Source organism: Aethalodelphis obliquidens, unplaced genomic scaffold, assembly GCF_003676395.1.
Source record: "Aethalodelphis obliquidens isolate GAN/ISIS:26980383/991018 unplaced genomic scaffold, ASM367639v1 scaffold23, whole genome shotgun sequence".
NCBI classification, from domain to species: Eukaryota; Metazoa; Chordata; class Mammalia; order Artiodactyla; family Delphinidae; genus Aethalodelphis; species Aethalodelphis obliquidens.
Window position 1 is genome coordinate 17,260,966 of NW_020837967.1, and position 2,201 is coordinate 17,263,166.

The following is a 2,201-nucleotide window of genomic DNA, read 5'->3' on the forward strand; positions in this document are numbered from 1 at the left end:
ATGGCTTAAAACATTAACCTCTACCCTACCCTTCAGCAGTGTGTTCAGTCCTGCAAGAGCAGGTGCTTTCAGAATCACAGACGTGAGAAATGAACGTGGAGTCTGAAGCCTTTAGTGATATCATACAAGATAAATAACAAGGCGGAGTGGAATTAGTGCCTTGCAAAAGTTCCGTTTACATACACTAAGGTGAGTGTTGTTACCCATGGATCAGAGAAGAGCTACCATTCAAAAAACACCACCTTCTCGGGAAAGGTGCAAAATCTTAATTGTGATTTCAGTTCAATAGTGATATTTCAACTTTGCTAACAACTTAGGAACTAGAGTTTAACAGGTCATTTTCTCCATGCCTAAGGGCAGCGTACATAATGAGAAACTAGCAAATGTCCGTGTTTCCAACGGGCCCTCAGCAAAAAGCACTTTCAAGGTTTAACAGTTTAGGAGAGGCAGGGGGAGAGGGCAATGTTTAAATCATTTATCAAAAGTCATTTTATTGCCAAAATAGAATACTTATATTTGTTCTTACAGGGGTGGCCTCTAACTTTTTACAGAAAATGTACAGACTGTATATCTTTGGATATGTACATATTTTACACATTTTTACAATTTAACAAATAATTATATAAATACATCCTCTAATGTAAGAAACCCGTATTTACTTGGGGTGTATAATTAAGACATTTCTTGTTTGTTTACTTAAGGCATCTGCCTGGTCATTAAGAATACCCAAACCGTGCAATCCCATTAGGTCGCGGTCATCCCTCCTCTAGGACGTGTTAAGGGTGAGGGTTTACGCAGGAGAGTCGAGGGCGGAAACTAGGTCCCTCAGGTGAAATCTGTAAGTCTGGCTTCAAGCTCAGCAAATGGCAACCAGCGCGGGTTCCAAACCTTGGGTCCTGGAAACGCGGCAGCAGAGCTCACGCTCCTCTGCCAAGACAAATTAACGCCTGGCGGGAGGAATTCCTCGCCCGTCGGTGGAGGAACGGGGGCTGGGGCTGGGAGCCTTCAATGCCAGGTACTTTGTTCTAAGCTAGTCCCAGCTAATGGATACCATTAAGAGTTCATTATCATGCTAATAGCAATCAACACGGTGAAGGGGGGGGACCCTCTGCCTCCGAGTGTCCCCCCCGTCGCAACACTCGGTCTCCTCGCCCCCTCTCCAGCCCTCCCGGACGCCCCCTCCCCTCCGCTCAGACCTGGGACAATGGCATCTGCTTTGGATAAGACACGGAGCTGGCCGTGCCAGACCGCCACGTCAGGCCGGTGCTGACGTCGCTGTACAGGGAGCCCGCCCCACCGCCCGGCCCCACGCCCCCGCCGGCCCCCGGGCCCCCGCCCCCGGGGCCGCCCCCCGCCGCGCCCGCGCCGGCCGCGCCCGCGCCCTTGCTGGCCCAGCAGCAGCGGGTGCACAGCGCGCGCCACGACTCGAGCGTCTTGCCAGACCAGACCCACACGCCCGACGTGATGCCCACCACCAGGCACATGAAGTACTTGAGCATGAAGACGGCGTAGTCGGGCCGGCGCGCCTGGTCCGGCTGCAGGTCCCGCAGGCACGGGCAGTTGTGCGTGGCCTCCCAGCGCGGGCGGTTGTGCTGCTCGTAGAACAGGCAGGCGACCACGACGGCGGCGGGCACGGTGTAGAGCACGGTGAAGAGGCCCAGGCGGATCATGAGCTTCTCCAGCTTATGTGTCTTGGTGGGGCCGCCCTGCTGCTTGATGACCGAGCGGATGCGGAAGAGCGACACGAAGCCGGCCAGCAGGAACATGGTGCCGATGAAGAGGTAGATGACCAGCGGCGCCAGCACGAAGCCGCGCAGGTTGTCCAGGCTCTGGTTGCCCACGTAGCAGATGCCCGCCACCGGGTCGCCGTCCACCGAGCTGAGCGCCAGCACGGCGATAGACTTGACGCTGGGCACGAGCCACGCGGCCAGGTGGAAGTACTGCGAGTAGCCGGCGATGGCCTCATTGCCCCATTTCATGCCCGCCGCCAGGAACCACGTGAGCGACAGGATCACCCACCAGATGGAGCTGGCCATGCCGAAGAAGTAGACGAGCAGGAAGACTACGGTGCAAAGCGCCGGGCCCGTGGTCTCGTAGCGCACGTGCTGCTCTACGGCACCCAGCTCCTCGTACTCGCCGCGCCCGCCCGGGCCGCCCGCGCCCGCGCCCGCCGCCCCCGCGCCCGCCGCCGCGCCCCCGGC

The 2,201-nt window shown here is 57.2% G+C and overlaps 1 protein-coding gene across 1 annotated transcript in view; it reads right to left on the reverse strand.

Moving 5' to 3' along the window:
- Positions 1-328: 328 nt before the first annotated feature.
- FZD8 (frizzled class receptor 8) overlaps positions 329-2,201 on the reverse strand; it is a 3,648-nt gene continuing 1,775 nt past the window's right edge. The window contains exon 2 of the mRNA XM_027121495.1: positions 329-2,198. Within this exon, the coding sequence (XP_026977296.1) occupies positions 1,191-2,198 (1,008 nt within the window). The 3' untranslated portion in view covers positions 329-1,190. The remainder of the gene's footprint in view (positions 2,199-2,201) is intronic.